Below are 27,998 nucleotides of genomic sequence, written 5' to 3' on the forward strand. Positions count from 1 at the left end.
GTGATTTCTCAATAATAAAAGAGGTATGAATGCATAGACAATCAAAAAATGTGCAAACATTCTTTCCTACTAACCTCAATGGAGTAGGTGAACAAGCACTAATGCTTGTTGTATTCAAATAGGATGTATTATATGTTAAGTGTTAAAATTGATGATTAAAGATAGTGCCTCCTAAGGGTGGAGCACTAAAATTGGGTAATATTAATTATTATTCTAAGAATAATAATTAAGGTATAATAAATGTATATTATTTTGTTATTGTTAGAAATAATGAAATAAATGGATACAACCCATATTTACTTTAGTTATTAGTCACAAAATACTCTTATTAGTTTGATAAAATATTAAAAAATATAATGTATTTATTTTCAACCAACAAAATTATTTTGTAATTCGGATTTTGATGACGACACGTTATTTTTAGGCAAAGTATAATAATTATATTATTTATAATATTCAAATCTCTTATTATTATTTCATTTTTGATTCAATTTTTCTTTCTAAAGTCGGGGACTTGTTCTGTCTAGAGTTGCAAACGTTTTGAAATTTTTTCAATGAATTTTTACTTACAGAAAAAAATATCATATTTTAAAATATTTTACTAATCAATAAAAAAATATTTAGATGCTAAAAATAAAATATATAAAATAATCTTAAGGAGTGCTCTAAAGATGCTCATTAGCAAAACTCTTGTAAATAAAATAATGCACAATAAATACATATTATCTAATAATATCTTTTAAAAAATAAAATATATTTATTATATTAATTGATAATAATTATATCGTATTTTAAATTATGTAGTTAGGGGTGAGTATTTGATTAGTTCAACTATCAAATTGATTGAATTGCTCAAACTAAATAAATTGAATATTTTCTAAAAATTAAACTGAATTAACTGAATAGTTGCTTAAATCGAAAAAAAAAAATAACAAAATGTAATGAGATAGAAATAATTTAAAGAATAAAATAAATAAACTATTTCTTAATTTGGTTAAAAATGACAATTTTTTATATTTCGATCAGTTCGATTATTTTAGTTATTATTAATAAAAAATAAGTAGAAATGAAATAAATAAATAATTTAAATTTAAAAATTGAATCAAACAAAATTAGTTTACGAATCGAATTGAATTGAACTATTAATTCAGCAAGCTGGATTAAATTATTCGATTAGTTGATTAAATATTAAAAATAAAATATAATAAATACATATTTTTTTAAAATAAAATATTTTAGTATTAGTCAACTATTATCAAACAAAGCTTAGCATTTCTTTTTTCTTAATATTCTATTTCTATTTATTGGTCAAAGGACGAAATTTAATAAAATTATCTAAAAAATTATTAAATAGATAGGCTTGATTGCTGCAAATGTAATCACAAGGCACCGTTTTCAACTGTCTTCACCCAGAAGAGAGAGAGAGAGGAGAGAGAGAACTCAGAAGAGAGAGAGAGAGAGCTTACCCTATCTCCAGGAGAGTATTTCTCGGATTTTCTTTCCTTTTCTCGTGGGTAAGTATTGATTGATTGTTGTTTTCTCCGCCAGTTCAATCGTTGCTCATTTTTGTTAATATTTTGCTGAATCGCAGTTGATCGGCCGAGATATAGTCTTTCTTCGTATCCACACGCAAGCATCTGAGCATGTATTTTAATCGTAGGGTTTTCTGTTTCTCTTTCTTGCCCGTATGTTCGATCCTAAAGTCTCTGTTCCATTGTGAACATATTGCCTTCCTCCGTACTTTTGCTTTTTTGTTTTGGATGATTTCTTCTTCTGAGTTTTATTTTATTGTTGATATGAATTTAGTTTTAGCTGGATTCGGTTCCTTGTGATGTATAAAGAGTTATATTTTGACCTAAAGTTATTTCTAGATGTTGTTTCTTGAATATACTAACTGATTCCTTCCTAAATTTTAGTTATTATTTGTTAGAAAACCAATAATTGCATCGCTTAGGAAGCCCAAATTGCCCCAAATTTAATACTGCTTGCAGGAATAAGCAAAGACATGCCAAGTTGTTACTTAACTAAATTATTGGCTGTTGACTGAGCTTACGGGCCATTTGGGATTTACATAGTTGATTAGTTCAGTTAGGACTTTTCAGAATCGGGTTTGCATCTTTTCAAACCATGCTATCTTAAACTTTTTCTTTTAAAGTAATTCTGCCATGTTAAATGGAATTATTATCTAGAACCTGCATTTTTTCTTGAATAGCGAAATTTAGTGTTGCCACTGACTTTTCCTTCTTCTTTATGCAGCGCCTGAAGTAAGGATGGCAAAAAGCTACTTCAAGCAGGAGCATGACTTTGGTATGTGTAGGTCTTATATTGATCATACTTCTCTCGTGTCTTATTTCTTTTACTATGGCAGTCTAGTTCAGTGCTTAATATTTTGTTTCAATTTCCAGCGAAAAGGTGTGCTGAGGCTGCAAGAATTAGGGACAAATACCCGGATAGAATTCCCGTAAGAAATGAATGCATTACTTGATGTTTTTAGGCAGTTTTTCTCACGAGTGATTGTGATTGACTTATTCTTGTTTGGGATTCCCTTTTAACAGTTTCTGGTAGTATTTTCCTTTCTAATAGATTTTATGAGAATTAGTTGCTGTTACTATTTTGAGCTTTTGATTGTTCTTTCTAGTGCAATTCTTGTTCTAGTGGACCCAGGCTTTGTTCCTTAACATGGCTAGAAGGACAAGTACTGTTACTAGTGTAAACCTTTTGTTCTCCTTTTCAGGATCTGATTAGCAGGTTGAACATTGTACAAGTTACTATTTAGAGACATGTAGTGTAGTTAAAACATTTTAGAATCTGAATAGCTAAATATAGAGAATTTATATGATGTTTAGTTAAAGTGATTTAATTAGGAGTCCTGGAATTTGGCTTGTGTTTGAGAAGTTTGGGACGATTGAATTGGCTTGACCAAAATTCATGTGATAAGGAAATTTGGTTATTGAGTAAAATAAGTATTTGGTTATTCAAGTGTTGTAGCAAATTAGCATTGCTGCATTAATTAATATAGGTGGGCAGTAGTGTATGTGGTGTTCTGTGTTGCAGTCTGTTTTTCACAATCTAGCATCTGAATCACTAATCAAAGGTGAAAGCAGCTTTGTGATCAAGGGACGGCATTGAAAACATGAATGCCCCAATTTGAGAGCTGTCATAAGAACAAGTAAACATGGACCCCAGTGAATGTATGGCGCTCTGGACACTGGAATTGAGCTGTTGCTGCTATGTAGGCTGTATGTTTTTTATTAGGTTTCTGGTTTCTACTTTTCTTTTTTAGTTAGAAAGTGATATTCCCCCTTTCAAAATTTTATCCTTCGGAGATCTTGTTGCACTATCTGAAATCTTATTTTGGAGCTTCATTGCCTTATTCAGCCACTATAATCCTTGCACATTTAGCAATCACAAGTGTGTGGAAAAATGAAAATTTTAATTATATTTTAATGTGGCTGTTGTTTCCATGGACCTTTTGACGCAGCGTGTAGCGCGAGTGTGAAAAAAACACACCAAAATAAACACTTGAAAGAGCAAACTTCAATGGCCGAAACTTGGCTTTCAAGAAAACGCAAAAACAAGACTGTTTTGCTAAAAAAACCCAAATAGGTTACTGAAATTTGATTGAGAAAAACTTAATTACAAACTCTAGATCTTAGGTATATTTATAGTGTTTGGCTAATTCAAATCCATCTAATATTTACAAACAAAATCCAACTAGAATTCTAATAGAAATAAATCCTAAATAAAAGTCAACTAGAATCCTAATAAAAATAAAACCCTAATCAAACATGAACTAGAATCCTAAATCAAGTAGAAACATGAAATAAAATCCTAAATCAAGTAAAAATATGATTTAGAATCTTAAATCAAGTAGAATTCTAAAACTTAAGAAGTATTAAAATAACATTATGGCACTACCATTTTGGTGATACTGTTCCGGTTTGGTTGGGTCGGCCTTGGGCCGAGTCTTGATTGGTGACCGCATCATTCACCTTCACTTGAGAAAAAATTCGACTTCGAATTTTGATCTTGTTTGGACAAATCCATATCCGGTAAGTACGAAGAGAGATTAGCCACATTGAATGTTTGGAAATACCCATCTAATTAGGCAAATCCACAACATAAGCATTATCATTGGTCTTATTTGGCTTGAACTTGTTCTGCTTTCCTGCTGAAATTCGTCCCTTCTTCAAAAAGATCATAACTTCATCTCCAATCTCAAATACCTTGTGCTTCCTATGCTTGTCAGTTGTCGCCTTATATTTCTTATTTGTGCAACTTTTGCTTGACATCTTCCTAAACCATTTGAATTTTTCTACTAAGGGAACATGAGCAAAGACATTCCTCCCCTTCTTAGCCATATCTGCATTGGCATAGGTCCAACCATCACCATGTTTGTTGCCCTCTACCTCCATTGTATTATTACTGTTAGATTGAGGATGTTGAACATTCCATCTTGAGCGCTTCTCTAATTTGGTAGATCTTATCATAGGTCATTCTCCTTTCATTAGCTTTCTTGATTTTGACTTCTCAACAGCTTCCGAATTCATCCATAAATTTTTCTTGCCTAGAGAAGCATTCTTTTGCAACTGTTTCGAATAAAAGCTTATTCCATGACTACTAGCAGTTTCTCCATCACTTAAAATATTGATGCTTGAATCCTCCTTTGGTCTAAGCACTTGATCAGCTATAGCAGCAGTTGAGTTAACTAGCCTAGGAGATCCAACATCCCTATTCACAAAAAGACCCATGTGACCATCTTGCTTTTGCAATTGCGAAGGTGAATATGTTCTTATTGCCTTAGATTCAACCATGCCAGAGCTTGAATAAACTGTAGAAGGATTTGCTACCATGACCTCCATCTCCTTTACAGTCGCAAGTCGATCAGAAGAAACGCCACCATCATTGGGTTGCGAAGCAATGCCTGAGCCCTCGGGACTAGAAAATACCTCAGTATGAGTCAATAACCTTGGAGTTTTTATCATGTTAGCAGCATAAATCAGACCTGAGTTTGCAAACGTTGAGGTTGCTGGGACAACATAATCTTCAAAATCAAGCTCCAAACTCATCGAAAAGCCATTCTTTAGTTTATACTTGTCGTTTCTCCCAATGGTTGTGTTGCTGCGCATTCCTTCTAACCACTTTACCACTAGGGTTGGCTATCATATGACCAAGATCATCCTCATCGTCGCTATCATCAATCATTGGTCTTCTAGGATTAATGAGGATAGGATTAATGACTGGTCTTCTCGGTTTAACATAGCCGGCTTGATTCATGCCATTAGTCCGATTCCTATTATTCTTAACTCATTGTAAAATGCCCAATTGGTTCCGGATTCGCTCCAATTGCTGCTCCATTGTACGAGTTATTTCTCGTTGTTCTTCAATTGCTCTCCAAACCACAGGTAGCCCCCTGATCACCGTTATGAGGCTGGTTGCTACCGTTACCTTCAAGATTGACCATTTGATTGGTTGATGAACCGCCCTGATATCACCTGACGCAACGTGTAGCACGTGTGTGAAAAAACACACTAAAATAAACCCTTGAAAGAGCAAACTTTAATAGCCGAAGCTTGGCTTTCAAGAAGACGCAAAAACAAGACTGTTTTGCTAAGAAAACTCAAATAGGTTGCTGAAATTTGATTGAGAAAAACTTGATTACAAACTCTAGATTCTAGGTATATTTATAGTGTTTGGCTAATCCAAATCCATCTAATATTTATAAACAAAATCCAACTAGAATTCTAATAGAAATAAATCCTAAATAAAAGTCAAATAGAATCCTAATAAAAATAAAATCCTAATCAAACATGAAGTAGAATCCTAAATCAAGTAGAAACATGAAATAGAATCCTAAATCAAGTAGAATTCTAAAACTTAAGAAGTATTAAAATAATATTATGGCACTACTATTTTGGTGATACTGTTCCGGTTTGGTTGGGTCTGCCTTGGGCCGAGTCTTGATTGGTGAACGCATCACCTTTTATTATGTTGCCACTGTCATATTTCTTCTATTTGATAAGGAGATGATAAAACTGAACCTACGAGGAGAATAATACCTTTTAAGTTCACATGCTTAGTTATAAAAAGAATTATTTTGAGTATTGTATGTTATATATTGAAGTCAAGCTTCTTCGATGTTTACTTCGTGTGTTAAAGGTGATTGTGGAAAGAGCTGAGCGAAGTGATATTCCCAGCATCGACAAGAAAAAGTAAGTGAATTTTGGTTAACTTGATACTTAACTCCTGCTAAGCTAGCTCATTATTTCTGAAATATTTAGCCATTCTTTTACCATCCTTCATTCAACCATTGCCACTAGACATGCATGGCAATTCATGCGAGTTATGCATGGAAATTTGCACACCTTATTCGCACCATCACCTAGAAATAAATAACAAAAAAGACTAGTAATTCTTGTCTTGAAGATAATATGTTAGAGGAAGCAATTTTTACTTGTCTCAACATGTATCCAACAAATATTGTACATTTGGGATGAGTATGGACATAAAATTTTCTCCATCGGGATTGATATAGATGTAGAGAAAAATTCCCAAGCAGGTGCGGATAGGGTGACAGGTCTAACACTCCTGATCCATATTCATCTGCACATCTTGTATGTTTTTTATTTTATTTCATACTTATCCTGGCTAAAATAGAAGCCCAGTACTATAATTACATAAAAAGGCCAGGCAACCTATTCTCATTACCATAGCCTTAAATTGCTTCATTGGATTCTGGAAATGTTTATCCAACCTACGGTACATGAAATCTTTGTATTTTGTACTCTAATGTAACTTCTAGTATTGTATGCTCTCAATTTTAGGACTTATTTTCTCTATTTTGCAGATAAAGAAAATATTGCAAACAATTTTTTTCATATGAAAAATAAAATTTTATGATGTCAAGGGTGAAGTGATGGGAATGGGGACAGGGAATTCAGTATATTATACAGTCCATTGTCATTCCTAACTCCTATGCCACAAAAATCTTCTAATGGTTCTACATTCATGTTCTTTGGGATGTAAAGGCTGAAGTGAGATGAAATTAAAACTGAAGAAGTGAGATGAAATTAAAACTGAAGATGATTATCAAGTCAAAAAATTTGCGGTCATATATTAGGTCTTAACCAAAGAAACTGTTTTATGTTCTTTTTCTTTTCCCATTTTGCCTTTTTAAAAAATATATATATATATTTTATGCTTCTTATTAACAGCAGCAGCATGCTGTATACCATGCTGTAGACCCACTAAATGGGGTTAGTAACATGAATTCTAACTCGTTAATCATCTCTATCTATGGCTATGTCTTTTGTAAGTGCATTATAACCATGTCATACCTAAGAATTTTCTACCTGGTTTTTCTTTCTTCCTCCACCTTTTTGGCCAACTTCTTCTTCCATTCAATCCACTCTCCTTAGAGGAGCATTTATTGGCCTTCTTCTCACAAGAGTGGAACATTTTAATCACATCCTATGCATCTTATCCTCAATAGAAGCCACCTTGACCTTATTATATCTCTGTCAGTTACTTGCTCAACTTATTGCCCTATAGGAATCCCTCCAAGGTGAGGCAGGTCTGCATGGTGGGACAGTATTTTTTTAACTGTTTATGTGCTTCAAGCCAATGTGGTTCTTTTAATTGATTTTGAATAAGATTCTTGAGGAAACAATATCCAGGCTGACCTGATGAGAGGACATCCTTTATTAACCCAGATGAGGAGGATTGACCAGCATTTGGTTGCTTAAACATTGCAAATTTTTCACTGACTTGAATGAAATAATTGCAGATACCTTGTTCCAGCTGACCTAACAGTGGGACAGTTTGTTTATGTGATCCGGAAGAGAATTAAACTGAGTGCTGAAAAAGCAATCTTCATATTTGTGGACAATGTTCTTCCACCTACAGGTATCTCCATTGCAGGTTCATGTGATCTATAATCCTTTCTTTTTGGTTGCTCAGTTCAGAATCATAATTGCGTTGGTAGCAACAATAAGTTTGTTCCTTCATGATTGGGAGGTCACGGGTTTGAATTGTGGAAATCATCTATTTGCAACAAAATAAGTGAATGTTGCGCATATAAATACAATTCTCTTGATGTTCGCAAAGTGGGGAGCGTTACACCCTTGTGATTCCCTTATAATCTGGACCAAAGAGCAATAAATTCTACTTTAAATGCATTAGAAATTTTCCCATAAAAAGGAAAACGTTGAAACACTATGAGAAAATAATAAATTCTCACCTGTTCTAAATTTGGATGCATGTATGGAAATTTTAAAGTTTTTCCATATTCATATGTTAGCTACTAGGACACTTGATAAGTATCTTTCTTAATTGACTTGCAATTTGATGCCAACAGGAGCAATAATGTCTACTATATATGACGAGAAGAAAGATGAAGATGGATTTCTCTATGTTACTTACAGCGGTGAAAACACATTTGGTTGCCGAATTCCTCACTAGTTTAAGGTTACCGTCGACATGCTCCTTTCTATTTCTCATGCACGTCCCCACGCCATCTTCATTTCCACGGTGCTGCGTAAAATAATTCTCCAACAAGAACTATCTATAGCCTCACAAGTGATCAGTATACATGGTTGCATACTGTGCACATATATATTTCCTCCAAAAATTTCTACAATGGCATGAACAATGAAATTGTTCAGTATCCTCGTTTTTGCATGTTCTGTCTCAGTAGCTTTATTTTATATATGTTTTCTGTACAATTTCTACAACATTTGTCTTCATAGCTTATGAAAGGCCGTTTCTTGCTTTCAGTAGCGTTATCCTTTTATGGGGAAGTACTCAACCTTGAAAGGCCATGGAAAGTAAGTGGATAGTTCTCTCATGGTCAGTTACCTTGTTTTATTGAATGTTGTAGAAGATTTTAAGTCTGTCAAAAGGATGAAAAAATAGTCTCCAATCTTATTCCTTAAGGCTAAAGCAACAACCGATCTATACACATACACGCCTATCATAATAGGCAACATTCCTAAGTCTAACTAGGAATTTTCCTAATTAGATGATATCTAGATTACATTAGGAAATACATACAACAGGAAAAGAATATACAATTGAACAAAGCAATCAAGCAAATAAGGAAAGAGCACTTAAGGAAATCAATCACACTGATCGTGCATAATATCAATGTGCACTAAATTAGGAAAGAAGAATAAATAGGTAAGAAGAACCAATAGGAAAGAAGTAGCTTTCCACCAACATTCCCCCTCAAACTGGTGAGTGTATGTCATACATTCCTAGCTTGCTCAAAAGTTTGTGAAACACTTGGCTTGATAATCCTTTGGTTAAAATGTCTGCCAGTTGTTCTCCTGTAGGGACAAAGGGAGTACATATCATACCACTTTCAAGCTTTTCTTTGATGAAATGTCTGTCTACTTCCACATGTTTGGTCCGGTCATGTTAAATTGGCTTATGGGCTATATTGATTGCAGACTTATTGTCACAATAAAGTCGCATAGGAATTGTCCACTTAACTTATAGATCGTTCAACACAATTTTTAACCACAATAGCTCACAAACACCTAGAGCCATAGCTCTAAACTTAGCCTCAGTGCTTGATCTTGCAGCCACATTTTGTTTTTTACTTCTCCAAGTGATAAGATTCCCCCTTAAGAATGTGTAATAATCGAAAGTGGATCTTCTATCCATAAGAGACCCAGCATAGTTTGCATTAGTGTAGGCTTCCAAAGTTATTTCCTACTTCTTAAACAAAAGTCCTTTACCTGGTGTGCCCTTTAGATAGTGAATGATCCTTTGTACTGCCTTTAGATGACTCTCCCTAGAATCATGCATGAATTGGCTGCCCACACTTACAACATAGGCAATGTCCGGCCTAGTATGTGACAAATAGATAAGCTTCCCAACTACTCTTTGATAAGAGCCCTTGTCAACTATACCCGTGTCAAGATCAACCCCAATCCTATGGTTTTGTTCAATAGGAGTATTAGCAGTCCTTCCTCCAAGTAAGCCGGTTTCTTTCAATAGGTCAAGTACATATTTGTGTTGAGTAATAAAGATCCCCTCCTTAGATCTTGCTACTTTTATACTTAAGAAGTACTTCAATTTTCCCAGCTCCTTGATTTCAAACTCCTTTGCCAAACACACTCGTAATCGATCCATCCCTTCTAGGTTGTTTCCGGTTACAATAATGTCATCAACATATACAAGAAGCATTGTTATCATACATGTAACTGAGTGATGGATAAACAAGGTGTGGTCACCTTGACTTTGTTTGAAGCCTAACCCTAGCATCACCTTGGTAAATCTCCCAAACTCTAGGCCCTAGGTGACTGCTTCAGTCCATAAAGGGCATTTTTCAATCTGCATACGACATTTTTCCCTTCAATTTGCAGCCCAAACCCCGGGAGAACCTCCATATATATATATCTCTTCCTCTAACTCTCCATGTAGGAAGGTATTTTTTACATCAAGTTGATGTAATAACCAGTCATAGTGAGCTGCTAAGGACAATAGTATCTTGACAGTATTCATTTTTGCTACAGGGGCAAAAGTTTCTAAGTAGTCCACCCCATAGGTTTGAGTATATCCCTTAACCACCAACCTAGCCTTATACCTCTCTAAAGACCCATCATATTTGTACTTGACTGTGAATACCTATTTGCATCTTATCAGTAGCTTTCCGTTTGGCAAATCCACCAACTCCCGAAGTCTGATTTTTCTCAAGAGCTATCATCTCCACTTTCATGGCATCCTTCCAATTCTCACTACTTAAAGCTTCAAACAGATTCTTAGGAATAGGTATGGCATCAAGGCTAGTTAAGAAGGCTTTATGTTTAGGAGATAAATAAGAATAGGTCATAAACAAATGGAGAGGATGCTTGGTACAATTCTAGGTTCCTTTTCTAAAGGAAATAGGGATATCTAGGTCATTAAACTCAATTTCAGATTGAGAGTTAATACCTGAGTTAGAATCTGTCATGGCTGCATTAGAAGGTTGCACTTGTTGAGCTGGTTCATCGTTAGAATTCCAAGATTCAGAACTTGGTTCCAGTGATTCAGCATGTGTAGGTTGAGTATTTGGAGTCTTTCTTCTTGAATAAACTTTTAACGGACAAGGAGGAGATTGATGTTGTTCTCCATGTATCTTTTCTAGTGACCTGTGAGGAATATCTCGAGGGGAAGCAGGATAATGATTTGAAGAAGAGGGAAAAATAGGAAGAGACAAATCCCTATTTTCCTCTTCTAAGAAACCAGTCTCCCCCTGAGGATAAGACTCTCCAGAATAGGATTTTTCTTCCATAAAACTGTCACGACCCAGGCGTGGCAAGGGCGTGATTTCCAATCCGATTAGGATCGGAATAGGCGCTGCTCAGAACAGAGCAGTTGCAGGAATGATTTTGAGAAGAAGGAAGATAGAAAAGAGAGAGAGAGAGAAGAACGGTAGGAAGAAGTAGAATTCGGTAGTTTCTCATTTCATGCTATCCATAGCCATATAACTAACTATATATAGGCTGCCCAAGGGCAGATTCCCAGCCCGGCCATTACAACAAACAACTAGCTGGCCCATGCATGGGAATATTCTATTTGTCCACTCCACTAATAAGGAAATACTGAAATAAAAGTTACAGCAGTATAGCTAATGTAAAGAAAATTAAATTGGCAGTAAAATATATGGTATTAGAGCTGGTGACACGTGACAATTCCCCCCTCGTTAGCTCTTTCTTGTCCTCAAGAAAAGCTGAGGAGGCTCGCTGATTTGGGAAACTGCTGCAGTAGCTGTGGTAGGTACTCCCATGTGCTCTTTTCCTCTCCTGCTCCTTGCCATTTAACCAGCACTTGTATGATAGGTGCCCTCTACTTGTAGATGACTCGGCGATCCAATATCACCTCTGGCTCAACTATTCTCCTGACTTCTTTAGGCAGTTGTGGTAGCATAGGACTCACCAGCTGTGATCCAGCTAATTTCTTCAATAGCGAGACATGGAATACAGGGTGGATGCGAGACTCCTCTGGGAGTTTCAGCCGATAAGCCACTCGGCCAACCTTGGCAATTATAGGGAATGGCCCGAAATACTTTGGGCTAAGCTTTGATACAGGCCTGGACGAAATGGACTTAAGATGGGGATATCGTAGCCTTAGGTAAACTTTCTCACCCACATCGAACTCTCGATCACTTTTTCTGTGGTCAGATATTTGTTTCATCCTATTTTGAGCTGATGCTAACTCCTTTTTTAACTGCTGCAATACCCTTTTCCTTTGCTACAAATAATATTTCACTTTAGCCACTGTTGAGTAATTTCCCACAGCCAATATTAAGGAAGGTAGGTAACCAAAAAGAGCCTCAAATGGTGACATTCTGAGTGATGAATGGTGGTTAGAATTGTACCACCATTGCGCCATTGGCAGCCACTTATGCCACTCTTTAGGGTGCAGAAAACTCATGCATCTTAGATAAGATTCCAAGCTTTGATTCACCCTCTTGGTTTGGCCATCTGTTTGAGGGTGATAGGTTGTGGACATGTTCAATCTCGTTCCCAAGGCCTTCATGAGCTCTTGCCATAAAATACTGGTAAAAACTATGTCCCAATCAGAAATAATAGTCTTTGGGACTCCGTGCGCCTTAACCACCTGATCCAAGAATACTCGAGCCACATCTTGGGCTGTAAAAGGATGTGTCAGCCCTATGAAGTATGCGAACTTTGTGAGCCTATCAACAACTCCAAGATGTTGTCCCTTCCCTCAGATTTCGGCAGCCCTTCAATGAAGTCCATAGAAATGTTTTCCCAAGCTTGGTTTGGAATCGGTAAGGGCTGTAGAAGCCCAGGATAGGCTACCGTCTCACTCTTGCACCGCTTGCACACCTCATGGGCCATGACAAATTTCGTCACCTCTGCTTTAAGACCCTGCCAATAAAACAACTATTTTACCCTTAGGTAGGTGTTCTACACTCCGGAATGCCCTCCTAAGGCTAACTCATGAAGGGATCGCAGTATCCTTTCCTTGAGACCCTCATCATCTCCAACCACTATCCTTCCATGATATCTCAGCACTCCTCCACCCAGAGTCGGCCCAATAGAGTTGGGGGCCTTAGGCGAAAAGGTTTGTTAAGGCCTTTCAGTATTAATTTTTTTATAAAAAAATAAATAATATATTTTTTTACATAAATATTTCATCATTTTATTAAATAAAAAAAATTAAAATTCAATCAATTACAAAATATAATAATCTCTTAACAATAATAAATTTTCAACTAAAATATAATGTCTCAGAAAAAAAAAAAAAAAGCCAAACAACTTACAATAATAAACAAAACAAAAAAAACAAAACTAATTTTTTTTAAAGTCTACGAAGATCAGTGTGAGCAAAAAATTATAAATTCATGATTTTCTTATAGAGAGAAACCAAACATAACATTAAACTGATAGTATTAAAGGATAAAATTCACCAACAATAACTTTTCATTCTACAAATATGTGTTGGACTATGTTCATCTTTATATAAAATCAAATTTTCTTGCCTTTTGAAATGCAAAATTATTGATTAAATCTCCATAATCAAGTTTATCTAATAAATCATGAGTTTTATGGAGAACACCACAGCAACGGTTAAAAAAATGAAAAATGGTAAAGGAAGTTAAAAAAAATTAAAATGTTTTATATTTAATTTTTAATAAAATATTAATTATTAAAAAATAAAGAATATATATAAAATATTAAAAAATTTCTAAAATATGGGGCCTTCTAATTTGGGGGGCCTAATGCCATGGCATAAATGGCTTCAAGGTAGGGCTGGCCTTGCCTCCACCTAAACTGTATCCATCCTCCTCCTTGCTGCCCATAGCAACTCTTTCCAGTATCTGCTTAATTTTTGTATTCCCTTCATAGCTGTCAATAATCTCCTTGCACCACCCAGGGACTACCGTAGTTATAAGGGCCACCTCCCCAACCTCATGACACCTGGACAAAGCATCGGTAGCCATATTTTCTTTCCTTTTTCGATACTGGATCACATAGTCCAACCCCATAAGCTTGGACATCCCCTTCTTTTGCAGTTGGGTATGCAATTTCTGTTGTAATAAAAACTTTAAGCTTTCATGGTCGGTTTTAATTATAAACCTCCCTCCCTCAAAATAATGCTGCCATTTATCAACAGCCATTAACACAACCAGGAACTCCTTCTCGTATATGCTTAACCTTACATGCTTTGGTCCTAGTGCACGGCTAAGAAAGGCCAGCGGCCTCCCTTCTTGCATCAACACTGCCCCAATGCTGGTTGCACAAGCATTGGTCTCCAATACAAAAGGTTTGCCGAAATCAGGTAGCCCCAAAGTGGGTACTCTACTCATTGCCTCCTTTACCCTTTCAAAGGCTATGTTAGCTTCCTCACTCCACTTAAACCCTTCCTTCTTCGAGAGTCCAGTTAATGGCTTACTAATAACCCCATATCATTTGAAAAATCTACAGTAGTAACCTGTAAGGCCCAAGAAACCCCTTAAAGCTCGAACTGATTTAGGTTTTGGCCAATTCAGCATTGCCTCTATCTTGCTTTGGTCGGTGCTGACCCCATTTTCCGATATCACATGCCCTAGGTACTCCACCTGGCTTTGATTAAAAGCACATTAAGATCTCTTGATATAGAGCTGATTGGATTTAAGGATCTCAAATGTGGTTTTAAGGTGTTTTAGGTGAGTTTCAAAAGAGGGACTATAGATAAGTATGTCATCGAAGAAAACCAATATAAACTTTCTTAGGTAAGGCTCAAAGATTTGGTTCATTAGTGATTGAAAAGTGGCAGGGGCATTGGTGAGCCCAAATGGCATCACTAAAAACTCGAAATGCCCATGATGGGTTCTAAAGGCTGGTTTAGGAGTGTTTTCGGGTTTCATCCTAATTTGATGATAACTCTAGCGAAGATCAAGTTTAGAAAAGAATTTGACTTGACTTAGTTCATCCAAGAGATCCTCCACCAAAGGTATAGGGAATCTGTCTTTGATAGTTATGGCGTTAAGTTGGCGATAATCCACACATAGCGCCATGAGCCATCCTTTTTCCTCGCCAATAAAACCGGAGAAGCAAAATGGCTATGACTGGGTTTAATGATGGACTGTTGCAACATTTCCCTAACCATGGTTTCTATAACAAATTTTTGAATGGGTGGGTATTTGTAGGATCTCACATTAACAGGCTCTGAGTTGGTTTTAAGATGAATAACATGGTTAAACTCTTGGTTGGGGGGTAGGCCTTTTGGTTCTTGGAATAGATCATTAAATTCAATCAGCAATTTATCAAGGAGGGTAGTGTTTTGTACTTGTCCTGCAGTGGTGTTCAGTGTCTTGATGCTGAAATAGGCCTCTCCTGGCCTAGCATTGCCTGGCGCCTCCTCTATTGACACAATTGAAAACAATTGTGTTAACCGCCCCCACTTGTTCTTAAACACCTTTTGGAGCCTTTTTCCAGTTATCATCTTGTATACTCCTGCTTCCCTTCCTCCAGACAGAGTCAGTCTTCTCCCTCCTTTCTCAAAGGAAACTTCCATCCTATTAAAATCAAAACTAATAGGACTAACTTCTTTCATCCAATCTACGCCCAAAACGACATCACAACCCCCTAAGCCCAACAGTCTCAAGTCTGCCTCGAATGGTTCTCCCGGCATCTCCCAGCAGAATCCTTGGCATGTTGACTTGCTTATTACTCTGCTTTTGTTGGCCACGGTTACACTCAGTGGTAGTGTACTGGCCAACTTGCACTTAAGCTTCCCCGCCATTCCTTCATCAAGGAAGCTGTGAGTGCTTCTACTATCAATCAAGATCATTAGGCTGCAGTCCTTTACCTTCCCTTCCACCTTAATTATTTTGTTGTTAAGGACCCCTTTGAGTGCATGTATGGAGATCTCTCCATCGTGTTCCCCTTCACACTCTTCTTCAGCAGCTTCTTCTTCGCCTTCGTGCACTCCTTCCTCATCGACTTCTAACAACAAAATTTGTGTCTTACATCAGTGTCCAGGGAAATACTTGTCCCCACACCTATAGCACAACCCAGACAGTCTCCTTTGATCCCCCAATCGGCCACCATAGGATGGGAACCCTCCTCCAGCCACATTCTTTGTCCCAACACTCTCCTTGGCTGCCTCCCTATTGGGGTTCCTACCCCCTGGAGGAAACGACCCCAATCCCATGCTCTTCTGTTGCTGCTTTTGCTTCCTCATTAGAGCTTCAACCACCATCTCTTGTAATCACGCGTTTTCTGACGCCTGGTCGACCGTTATGGGCTTCAACACTTTTACCATTGGTCTTAATTCATCATTCAACCCGCTTAAATAACTAGACACAAAATAAGCTTCAGACAAGTGAGGATTATGGTGGATCATAAGTGACTTAAGCTCCTCAAACCGTTTTTGGTAGGATTCTACACTTCCGACCTGCTTACAACTTATTAAACTCTTCGACCATGTCCACCATGCTTATTTCCCCGAAGCGTTCATTCAATTTTTTTGCAAATTCTTCCCAAGTGTGAATCCTTCCCACTCCCACACATCCTTGATACCATGCGTCCACTACCTCGTTAAAGTAGGCCGAAGCCAAAGTTACCCTCTGCCCTTTCAGGTATATTATACCATTCAAACACTCTCTTACACCTCCTAATCCACTATCTGAGACTGACTCCTTCAAAGGTTGGTATCTCCATTCGGGGCATAGGAAATCCAGGTGGTTGGTGATTAACTTGGTCCTCTCCTCTTCTCCTCACGAATCCTTCTATTTCCTCTTCTGGTTTAATCTCATCTTCCCGGTGGCAACTTCTTGGTTTATTATAGTATCCCTTAGAATGGGTTCAGCTCTTTCTCTGGGAGGAAAGTCAGGTGAGAGCCTTACCGCATGTTGCCCGGTGAACATCAACATAAATCGTTGCATCTGAGCTCCTAACTCCTCCCGCACCCTCGCAATAGAACTATCTAGCCTGCGTTCCATTCGTTCCATAGAGCTCTCGACATTGCTGTCCAATGCTACGATTGCTTCGTGCTCCCTCGTTGCTCCCAACTCCAACTGATCGACTCAGTTGTGGAAATCAACCAGTGACAAGCTGACTTGTTGCAGCTGCGTCTCTAATCCTTTCATCCTAGTTCTGTCCGCCATTGGTTCAGTGTTCTCAGCCGAGAATCGGAGCTCTGATACCAAGTTGTCACGACCCAGGCGTGGCAAGGGCATGATTTCCAATCCGATTAGGATCGGAATAGGTGCTGCTCAGTACAGAGCAATCGCAGGAACGATTTTGAGAAGAAGGAAGAGAGAAAAGAGAGAGAGAGAGAGAGAAGAACGATAGGAAGAAGTATAATTCGGTAGTTTCTCATTTCATGCTATCCATAGCCATATAACTAACTATATATAGGCTGCCGAAGGGCAGATTCCCAGCTTGGCCGTTGCAACAAACAACCAGCTGGCCCATGCACGGGAATATTCTATTTGTCCACTCCACTAATAAGGAAATATTGAAATAAAAGTTATAGCAGTATAGCTAATGCAAAGAAAATTAAATTAGCAGTAAAATATATGGTATTAGAGCTGGTGACGCGTGACAAAAACTTACATCCGCTGAGATAAAAATATTTAGATGGAGGATGAAAACATTTATAGCCCTTTTGAGTAGAGGAATATCTAATAAAAATGCACTTAAAGGCTCTAGGATCTAATTTTCCTCGAGTAGGTGAGTGATTGTGAACAAAACTCGATAAAGACCATTAGAAGTCATGAAATCTGGAAAAACTTTAGAAAGAAGCTGAATTGGGCTATTTGATTCAAGATTTCTAGATGGTAGCCTATTAATTAGATATGTTGCTATTAAGGTTGTTTCTCCCCAATATTGTTTAGGAACATTATTGTGGAATAGCAATGCCCTTATGACAGCAAGAATATGCCCATTTTTCCTCTCAGCAATCCCATTTTGATGAGGAGTATATACACACACAGAGATTTATGAATTATTCCCTTTTGAAAAAAGAAATGAGAAAGGGTATGACTAAAGAACTCCTTAGCATTATCAGTTCTAACCCTCTTAATTTCAACCCCAAATTGAGTTTTAGTCATGTTGCAAAAATTGGGGAAAATGAAACATATTTCAGATTTAGCTTTTAGAAGATAGAGCCAAACTACTCTTGTACAATCATCTACAAATAACACAAACCATCTGGCCTCGAATAGATTAGGGATTGGAGATGGGCCCCATATATCACAGTGAACAAGGTCAAAAGGAAGAGAACTTCTTTTATTAATAAGAGGGAATGAAGCCCTTTTATGTAGCAAGTTCACATACATCACATCTCAAATTTCTAACATCAAATCCCTTGAACAAAGAGGGAAACATACACTGAAGTATTTTAAAAGAAGGATGCCCTAACCGAAGATGATGAGGCCAAATTAGGTCTTTATTAGGTTTAACTAAAAAAGATGCAGGAGAGAACTTTCCTTTTCCAAGTTGTCCACTATAGTCTTCAAGATGATAGAGACCATCCTCAACCCTAGCACGCCCAACCATCTTTCTTTAGTCCTTTTCCTAAAATTCACAAAACAAGGGATAGAAGACAACCCGACAATTAGTATCCTTGGTTAGCTTTTGGATGGAAATTAAATTGGTGAACAACTTAGGAACATGTAAGACATCTCTCAAGATTAGGTAGGGATTGATTAATATATCCCCTTGTCCAGTCACTGTTGTTAAAGATCCATCAACAAGAACAATTTTTCTGGTACTAGGACAGGATGTGTAGGACAAAAAATTGGTTAGTGAGGGTGTCATGTGGTGCGTAGCACCAGAATCAAGAATCTAAGTTTTCCTAAGAAATAAATCTGAAGTATGAAAGTTAGATGAGTTGGAAGTAATACCTGTGAAAGCCAAATTTGAACTACCTATCCCTGGGATTTTTTCAAGAGATCCCAACAAGTTTCTTAATTTTTCAATTTCCTCTTGATTCAGCCCCATTGAATTAGGCTGTTTAGATGCTTTCTCTTCCTCACTCTGATGGCTAATGGCCGTAAAAACTTGGCCGTTGGATTGTCCTCCAGGCTGTCCTCCTTTAGTTGGCTTGCCGTGAAACTTCCAACACTTGTCCACCATGTGCCTGGGCTTCTTGCAAAAGGAGCACCATAAGTTGTCTCTGGTAGATGGTTTCATTGGATCCAAGGGCCTCTTTTCTTCTCGAACCCCTCTCTCCTTACCAAGCCCCTTCAAAGTCAACGGTGTTGAACTTTCCGTAGAGTTTGGTTCCAGCATCACTCCTCTTCTACCTTCTTATGCTCGAACTATTGAAATGGTTTCATTTAATGATGGCAACTCAATTTTGCCAAGTATTTGAACCCTAACAGCATCATATTCTACATTGAGGCCTACAAGGAAATCATAGGTCCTCTCATTTTCTACAAATTTCTTTTGGATAGCAACATCCTCACTACACTTCATTTGGATACACTGATAGTGATTCAATTCTTGCCACAAGGTTTGCAAAATACTTGCATACTCGGTTATAGATCAAATTCCTTGTTTAGTGGCTGCTACCTTAGTCCTAATTTAATAGATTTTAACAGTATCATTTACCTTAGAATATGTCATCTTCATAGCATCCCAGATATTCTTGATCGTGAAAAGGAATATAACTGTATCACTAATTTCTGGAATCATTGAGTTCCAGAGTCAGGACATCACAAGGGAGTCTTCATCGTCCCAAGAAGCGTATGAAGGGTCTCATTTTTTTGGTCCCGTTCCAAGCAAGTGGATGATCTTCCCCTTTCCTTTCAGAAAAGTCTTGATTAGCTGTGACCACTTGAGATAATTCTTCCCATTTAACCCATAGGCAACTTGAACATTTTGCAACTCGCCACTGGATATAGTCTCTCCATTGGTACTGCTTGTAGCAAAAGCCTCGCTAGAACTTCCAGACTCTAGGGTTTCAGACATGACTCAAGTTGAATGTAGGAGATTGGATCAATAGAAGACAAGTTAAGGCATGGGTTTTGGTTTCAAACGCTAGGAGATCGAACCTAGCTCTGATATCATGTCAAAAGGATGAAAAAATAATCTCCAATCTTATTCCTTAAAGCTAAAGCAACAACCGATATATATACACACACGCCTATCATAATAGGCAACATTCCTAAGTCTAACTAGGAATTTTTCTAATTAGATGATATCTAGATTACATTAGGAAATATATACAAAAGGAAAATAATATACAATTGAACAAAGCAATCAAGCAAATAAGGAAAGAGCACCTAAGGAAATCAATCACACTGATCGTGCATAATATCAGTGTGCACTAAATTAGGAAAGAAGAATAAATAGGTAAGAAGAACCAATAAGAAAGAAGTAGCTGTCCGCTCATAAGGTCTAAATAAAAGATTCAGTGGCTGGTATTATTAGAGGTCTTGTCATGCAAGGAACAAGAGTGGGACTGCCCAATGAGGGTCTCTTTTGCATTGTATTGATGATTATAGGAAGATGACAACTGTTGTTTGATCAGATAAGTTTTATACTACCTAGCAGCTATATAATACAACTCTCCTTTATCTGGGTTTAAGACCAACTGTAAATAGGAATCTATGGGTCGAGTTTGAACTATAGGAAGGATAATGCCTTACGGAAGTAGATTTTTAACAAGAAATAATGTGTGAGACAAAAATTGTAGAAATGCCATTTTTTTAGCTGGAAATGAGCAGGAATGACCTATTAGAATAGGGTTTCAGCAAGGCAGTGCATTTTCACTGCCCTTCTTGAGTGTTGAGAATGGTAAGAGAATTGGAAGTTCTGGTTGCTGTTTCTTTCTTCTTCCCCCTCCTGAAATACAACTTTGGACTGGTTCAAATCAATGGATGGGGTTCATAATTTCCCGGACCTTCCACTGGGTTGTGTGATGGAAGTGATGAAACTCTAGTAGTGATCAAGGGTTCAGATCATTTTGAACCATACCCATGGCAAGCAAAAATTGGGCCTTTTTAGCTAGTCATCCATCCTACTAGCCAAGAAGCACATCACCAATGTGGTAGTCAAGGTGGTTGCTGCCAATTTCATTATTTTTTGTGGTTTTGTGCTGCTCTAGTCATACAGTTAAATCTAAACCCTAAAGACCTATAATGCTATTAAAGATGTCTTAGCAGGGGTTTTCCTTGAAAGCAATGGACGATGAGGTGCCCGAACTGAAGTCCTATATGACTAGACATGTGTGCACCTTAGCTCATAGACAGACAGCTGATGAACTGACTCTCTGGACAATAACCAAAATGTCTTAACAAGTTAACTATATTTACTAGCAGAGAAACATCAATATATGTTTGTCACTTTGCATAAAGTTTGATGCCTTGGGCTGATCTTTGCAACAGAGCTACTGAAAATATCATCTCATTACCTTTTTTTATTTTTTTTCTATTTCAGTTAGTAAGTGCAATTAGGGGTGAGCAAAAATAACCGAACCGAACTGGCTCTGTTGATTTAGTCTGATTTGTATTTTGGTTTGGCTCGATTTTTAAATTTGAGTGTTTCGATTATTTTGGTTTGGTTCAATCTCTGTATTAAAAAAAATTCAAATAACTTAATTGACTAAAATATCAAAAACGATATTTTTTTTTTTGGTCAAATTTTTTTTTTTTTTTCATTTTTTTGATTTTTTCGGTTGATTCAATTTTTTCTATTTCTTTTTAGTTTTTTAATTTATTCGATTTTTGGGTATCTATTTCATCACTTTAATTTTTTAAAAAAGTTAGGCCTATTCAATTTAAACAATTCATTGGGGAACCCACTAAATGCTCACTGTGCAATGAGTGTTTGATTGGAGAAGAGATAATATAGGCTTCTTGTTTGCATTGCCAATGAATCTTGTCAGTACTAAGAAGATTGATAGATGTTGCTGTGTAGAGTTGATAAAAAAGGAATGTTTATCATTATTATGAGATCGATTATTTTCAGTTTGGATTGCATTTATTTTTTGCATTTTTTGCAGTTTAGACTATGAAACATTTTAGAGACCTTTAAGGACTCTTTATTCTTAAATATTTTATTAAAAAATATTTAAAATATTTTATAACTCGAACATAAAAAATAAATACAATCTAATCTGAATTGAGTTTTATTCTTAAACCACATTGTGGTCTATAGAGAATAATGTTATTTGTATAGATAGGGTTTTTACATATAGGTTTACAAAAATTTAAATAACTATTTTGCCCTTTCTTCTTTTCTTTACTCCTTCCTCTCTTTTCTCTCTATTTCTTCCTCTAGCACCACCTCTCATGGTCTTCCTCTTGTCACCCGTCTCGCCGTCGCCCTTGCCCACTGTTGTCGCTCGCTACATCCTCACCTAGTCGTTTACTGCATCGCCGACTATTGCAACAAGAGGTAAGGATGCAGCAAACGACGAGCTGTGAGGGCGAGGCAGACAATAGTAATCAGTCAGACGAGTAGGACAGCAACAGTCGATCAGGCAAGGATGTAACGGAAAGGGCAAGGCAGCGGTGGGCAACGGAAGCGACAATGAGAGGAAGATTGTGAGAAACAGTGGCAACGGAAGCGACAATGAGAGGAAGATTGTGAGAAACAGTGTTGGAGGGAAAATATGAGAGAGAGGAGCGGGTGTTGGAGGGGCAAGGGGGGAGAGAAAAGTTAATGTTGGAGAGGCAAGGGGGAGAGAGAGGAGAGGAAAGAATATCCATATATAAACCCTTTTGTGAAACCCTTCTTGTACAAATAGAGTGACTCCGTCTATAGATAGTTTATTTCATTCAATGAAATAAATTAAGGTTTAAGCCTTTTTTTTGGGGGGGGGGGGGGGGGAAATGGATATGATACAAAAAAGAAGAGAGTAAATAATATTTTTGAAAAAAAGTAAGAAATAAAAATGTAAGAAAATACATAAATAAAAAAAAACATAAGGATTTTTTTGTAAATATAATATTTAATATAAAAAATTATAAAAAAAATAATCAATCAAACATCAATATAAATTCCATAATCCATTAAACCAAATATAAACACAAGTTATGTTTTGTTCCTAACGTGGTCGTTGGGATATAAGAAAATTGCTTCCTCTCTAATGTGGAGGTGGAATAAATTTAATATTTTTTTAATATTATGAAATAATTTTAAAATATTTTTAAAATTATTAAAATGGCTCAAAAACTTTTTTTTTTTTTTAAGTTTCTTAATGTTTGGAGGTAGTAAATGTTTGGGAAACTTTAAAAGGACACCATTTCAATATTTTTGTCCATCATAGATTCATAGACTAAGAGTAATAAGTTCAAAATAGTTCAAAATTTTCCAAGTACACATATTCTTTAGAGGTAACGCACTATATAGGTAAATAAAATTTACTGAATGAATAATGCTATTGGTATATTTTTGTGTACACCTTGAACTATACAAAGGTGTACCAATAACAAAAATATCCTTCATGAGACGTATAAAGGTGCGTGAGGTGAGGCGTATGGAGACGAGGGGTATTTTGATCATAATATCTTTTTGTGTAACTCAAGTAACTCAAGATGTATAAAAATGATGTACATCTAACATGATTCTAAATGAATACTGACATGGATGATTTAACGTAGTTCGTAAAATTTTTTAAAAAATATAATATTATAGTAAATAACTTAAAATTTTATAATAATATTTTAAAAAGTTCATCCAATAAAAAAGGCCAAAAGGGTGGGGTTGACATCCTCCCATGGGGATTCCAACCAAGTTATAGAAGTAGCAGCCGTTTCTTTCATGTGGTGGAGACAACGTTGCGGAGCCGACCAAGAATGCTCGGCTTTTAATATTGACTCGCGCGGAGGACACTCTACTGTCCTGTAACCATCATCTTAATTAAATTACTTTTCGATTTTTTGGTTTAGGTTTTTTTTTTATTTTTATAAATAAGAATTTTATTAAAAATAATTATAAAAAAATGTCTATAACTTTAAGTTAGAGCATATTCTGAACCTCGTGATGAAAGATGATCACACTTGAAGATCTAAACAATTAATAAAAATGTATAATTATCCTGACATTAAGAGAAAAATATATATAATTGTCTGAGAAAATATTCATTATTGTCACTTTCTGAAAATACTGAGAAATGACGGCTTAAATGTGCTAATTCACGTAGGGTTAAAATGAAATTTAACCCCCAAAAATAACAAGTTAAATGGGTTAATCCTATGTATGTTTTACACGATAACTATATGTCAATTATCCATTTACACCACTAACAAAATCTTGAACCCCTTAGGATGGCGTAGTTGGTCGTCACACATGTTCGGGAGATTGAGATATTGCAAGATCACGAATTTGATTATGTTTTCGTATGGATTTGCACATCTAGTTGTGTCTCTCCGCAAGGCTAGACTCTTGGGTTTTGACCTGCGACTTATCTATCGATATACACCTTTTGAATTGAGGTGAAATGGATTGTAAATTTTAGAGAAAGTAAGATAATTCGAGCCAAAGATTGACTATAATTCAAAAACCCTAGAATTTCTCAAAAAAAAAAAAACACAAATTCTTTGAATCTACCATTATATTTTGTCCACATTAATTTCAACTATTTTATTCCATTACTTAATTCTAAGATTAAAGTGCAATTAGAAGGGACAAGGTTGCCATTTTGAGGACATCTAGGTCTTCCCATTCCCATTGTTTTGAGCAATCCTAGTAAGTAGCAACCTTTTAAAAATGATAATTAAAGGGGGCACATGGGGCAAGAAACAAGAGGCCTCAAGCCATGGGATGCCCCTACCTAGCTAGATGGTCTCCATACAAAGACAAGGACTGGATTTCCTAGATGGTAACAAATGGACATGCTCTTGCTTTCTTGTTTTTTTTCTCTCTCTCTCTCTCACTACCCTCAAATTATTATATAAAAATTCTATATCACGATTACATTTTTATAACTTGAACTCATAATTTTAGTAAAAAATTAATGAATCATCATATATTTAAGTTACAAAAATAATTTGTTACAATTAAAGTACAGATAAAAGGTACCATAATTTTAAATTTTTACAACTTAAAAGTCATGCATTTAAGTTATGAAAACGGTCTCTTTCTAAGATACGATCAGGTACACAAGATCGTGACTTTAATTGAGGAAAAATTTCTTAATTTTCAAAATATTAATATGATTATATACAAAAATGACTAATATATATATATATATTTATATTTACACGCAGAGAAATATCTAGCTAGGGCTAATTAATTTTCTTCTCTTCTTTGTTGGGTCTTTGTCCTTTGGTCCCAACTGATGATAGATATGTGAGGGGAAAGGGACAGAGGGGATAGGGCCACCCATATCTTCATACTACTCCATGTTCTCCAAAAGACCATGTTATTAGCTAGCTCCCCTTCAAAATCTACATTAAATGCTTCCTTTCTAGGGTTTTATATACCACCAAGAAACCATAGAGTTTCTGTTTGTTCCCATCTCTTATTAATTCCCTTTTAGTCTTTAAGAGTCTTAGATCGACCTTCTAGCCTATGTCAACCATATCTCATCATCATCTTCTTCTTCTTCTTCTGTTTCTTCTCTCTATTTCTTCTTTCCATGCATGCACTGATGCAAGGTTTCTTGGTGCAATTGCTCAGCAGCCTGAGAAAAAATTCATCCCTCCAAACAAGGTATAATTTGTGCATCGTACACACACACACACATGCACACTTGGTTAATTATGTCCATTTCTTTAATTATTATGGACTGTTAAGAAGGTGATTTTATTGATCAGTAGGGTTTTCTAACTAATGTGCAGAATACCACCAAGATGTCAGTTACACAAAGCAAAGTTGGATATGGGCACAGCCTGGTCAAGCAAACTAGGGTTAGGGAAGATGATCGCCGGCCGCCAGTGAGCACCTCGTCGAAGGCCAAAGATCAGCTTGGTTTGCAAGTTTCAGGTGCCCTACGCCCCCTCTCAGTTGACTTCTCACACTGTGTGGCTCACTGCAGGAAACGCGGCGAACAGAAACTAGGGTTTAATGCAGACTATTCAGTGCCGAGGACACATCCTCCTGTCCACAATTGAGCCTTCTTTTGACAGAAAATAGTACCACTTATGTCTCGGTTCATGCTTATCTCAAAAATTCTCAGACTCATCGGTTTAGGATTTAAGGTCTTAGAGAGAGAGGGATCATAGCAATTAAACCATTGCCCGAATTACTAAGTATACATAACAGTGGCTATAACTATATATATATATATATATGTGTGTGTGTGTGTGTGTGTGAGACAAATATTGATATGTAGAGGATAATTAATTCTATATATCATAGTTAATATTCCTCAAGAAATTAACTAAATGCTCATCTTTAACTGTTGCATAAAGGATTCTATAATTGATCAATATCTTCAACAATTAATTTCTCTACAGAATCCATGATAACAATAATGATGCTACACAGTGACAATTAATTAGCCATTGATCATTCTCTAAAATGGATATATTTCCATTTTAGATCTCTCTATCTAATTTTGTCAACCCCCCCACAAAGAGTAGATCATGATCCTAATTAATTAATTAAGCCAATCTTTTTAAGTAGCTGATAAACTGTGTACTGGAAGAAGAAGAGATGTATATATAGCTGCAACAAAGAAGTTGTATTTATGTGGATGGGTAGGCATACTTGTCAAATGTGGTGGTTGCAGCCTCCATAAATGTTTATGCTGTTCATCTGCACTTTCAGTTCTTCAACAACACTGCCACATGGTGTTTGAATTTTGGTCCCAAGCAATTACTTTTTATATGTATATATATATATATATATGAAATCTCTATTTTTTTTTTTGTTAGAACAATAATTTTTTCATTGTAAAAATCAAAAAGCATCTACACGGCTTTAAACTAAAACATATCTCGAGCCTCACAACGAAAACCAAATTAAAAAGGATAAGGCGAAACTAACAAATCAAGAACATTCCTATAACTGAAATTAAGAAATAACTTATAAACAATTGGCAAAGGAAGTCTGCAAAAGATGTTCATCAAAGTGCGAACTCCAAAATTTCTAAGGACAAACTTCCTTAAGCATTTGAAGGCTTTTGGTGCGAATGCTCACATTTGTGGTACCAATATCCAGTTACTCACCTAAAAAAACTTAACCAGAGTTCAAGCAAAGCATAAACTGTCAATTAATGAAACATTTCTATGCATTGGATTGGTACATTCGTGCTAATATATGGCAATGTTTGTGTGAAACAAAAATAATAAGATCGTAGACAATAAAAGAGATACAACACAGACCAATTAAGCAGCCGAGGCTAGCCATGCCACCAAGAAGTCAAGAACTTTTGGTTGAAGCTGGGAAGGAGCTGCTAGCTTCTTACGGTGGACTGGGGAAGGCATCAAGTCATTCAAAGCTGGTTAAAGGGCTAAACAAAGTTTATTTTTGCTTTAGAAATGAGGGTGAGAAGGTGACCTTTTGGAGGGCCTCAGCCGACTTGTAGGCAAGCACAAGGCAACCGACCAATCATAACAACGTTAAAGAAGAACACCTAATTGCTTGTTCCTACATGAATAGAAATACAAGCTCGAACAAACAATAAACTTATTCATTAGGCACATTGTCTTCAAATCACTTGAAATTTACAAAAAAAAAAACTATCAGAGGGTACAAGATGGTCATCGTGTGAATGTTTAGATATTTAAGTCAAACACTTCAATTCTCTAAAAACTTTGATAAATATAGTATTGAAATTAGTATTAAAGATGTACATTTTTTTAAATGAGGATTTATCTATTTATATAGAGGTTTGAAAGTTTTTGATAAGTGTTCTTACTATTCTAAGGTCAATAGGATTAGGACTCTTATAGATTATGTTTATTATTTTTTGATTTTTTTAAAGAAATTTTAATATCGAAATTATCATGTTTGCGCTTCATTTGAGATCTTCACAAGAAGGATTTATTGGGTTATTTCTAAAGATAATCCAGTCTCTCGAAGTTGATTACAGTTTTTGAAAAACTCTTATCTCTTCGTTGGAACTATTTCAGTCTTTGGGAGACTTGGTCTCTT

The 27,998-nt window shown here is 36.2% G+C and overlaps 2 protein-coding genes across 5 annotated transcripts; both read left to right on the plus strand.

The window, feature by feature from the left end:
• The first annotated feature begins 1,373 nt into the window (after nt 1–1,373).
• LOC127786747 (autophagy-related protein 8f) lies at nt 1,374–8,679 on the plus strand. 2 transcript variants are annotated; one of them, XM_052314389.1, is made up of 7 exons: nt 1,384–1,514; nt 1,592–1,656; nt 2,257–2,307; nt 2,406–2,461; nt 6,160–6,212; nt 7,787–7,905; nt 8,357–8,679. In XM_052314389.1, exons 2-7 carry the CDS (start codon nt 1,644–1,646, stop codon nt 8,458–8,460), a joined length of 396 nt encoding a protein of 131 aa, XP_052170349.1. In that variant the 5' UTR covers nt 1,384–1,514; nt 1,592–1,643; the 3' UTR covers nt 8,461–8,679. The 2 variants fall into 2 exon arrangements, with proteins under 2 accessions (XP_052170350.1, XP_052170349.1); XM_052314390.1 differs by lacking the exon at nt 1,592–1,656 and having other exon boundaries at nt 1,374–1,514.
• A 71-nt stretch (nt 8,680–8,750) lies between these two features.
• LOC127786746 (uncharacterized) lies at nt 8,751–26,293 on the plus strand. 3 transcript variants are annotated; one of them, XM_052314386.1, is made up of 3 exons: nt 8,751–8,825; nt 25,578–25,610; nt 25,739–26,284. In XM_052314386.1, the coding sequence occupies exons 1-3, from the start codon at nt 8,751–8,753 to the stop codon at nt 26,009–26,011; spliced, it is 381 nt and encodes a 126-aa protein (XP_052170346.1). In that variant the 3' UTR covers nt 26,012–26,284. The 3 variants fall into 3 exon arrangements, with proteins under 3 accessions (XP_052170346.1, XP_052170348.1, XP_052170345.1); XM_052314388.1 differs by lacking the exon at nt 25,578–25,610; XM_052314385.1 differs by lacking the exon at nt 8,751–8,825 and having other exon boundaries at nt 25,110–25,610; nt 25,739–26,293.
• Nucleotides 26,294–27,998: the final 1,705 nt, after the last annotated feature.

Source organism: Diospyros lotus, chromosome 12, assembly GCF_014633365.1.
Source record: "Diospyros lotus cultivar Yz01 chromosome 12, ASM1463336v1, whole genome shotgun sequence".
Classification (NCBI taxonomy): domain Eukaryota; kingdom Viridiplantae; phylum Streptophyta; class Magnoliopsida; order Ericales; family Ebenaceae; genus Diospyros; species Diospyros lotus.